Genomic DNA, 236 nt, shown 5'->3' on the forward strand with positions numbered 1-236 from the left:
GCCCCCCCCCTCAGGGCTCGTGTCCCCTCTCCACGGGGCCGGGGACGCGGCGCCATGGCGCCATGAGGGACAATGACCGAAGCGGGGTGGTGGGGGTGTTGGGGGTGTTGCCATGACAACGCCGCTTGACTCAGGCAGCGCCGCGGGCAGCCCCGTTCAATACGCACGCGCGGGCCTCGGGGGCCTTTGTGGCGCAGCGGCGCGCCCGCGCATGCGCAGTGGGGGTGACTTTGAAG

General features: G+C 72.5%; 1 protein-coding gene across 1 annotated transcript in view; it reads left to right on the forward strand.

Annotated features, from left to right (window-relative positions):
- Window positions 1-62: 62 nt before the first annotated feature.
- The window catches only part of LOC103903648 (cytochrome b-c1 complex subunit 10), a 3,286-nt gene continuing 3,112 nt past the window's right edge, over window positions 63-236 (forward strand). Inside the window, exon 1 of the mRNA XM_019473553.1 lies at window positions 63-89. Within this exon, the coding sequence (XP_019329098.1) occupies window positions 63-89 (27 nt within the window). The remainder of the gene's footprint in view (window positions 90-236) is intronic.

The sequence above is a fragment of the Aptenodytes forsteri genome, unplaced genomic scaffold, assembly GCF_000699145.1.
Source record: "Aptenodytes forsteri isolate BGI_AS27 unplaced genomic scaffold, ASM69914v1 Scaffold391, whole genome shotgun sequence".
NCBI lineage: Eukaryota > Metazoa > Chordata > Aves > Sphenisciformes > Spheniscidae > Aptenodytes > Aptenodytes forsteri.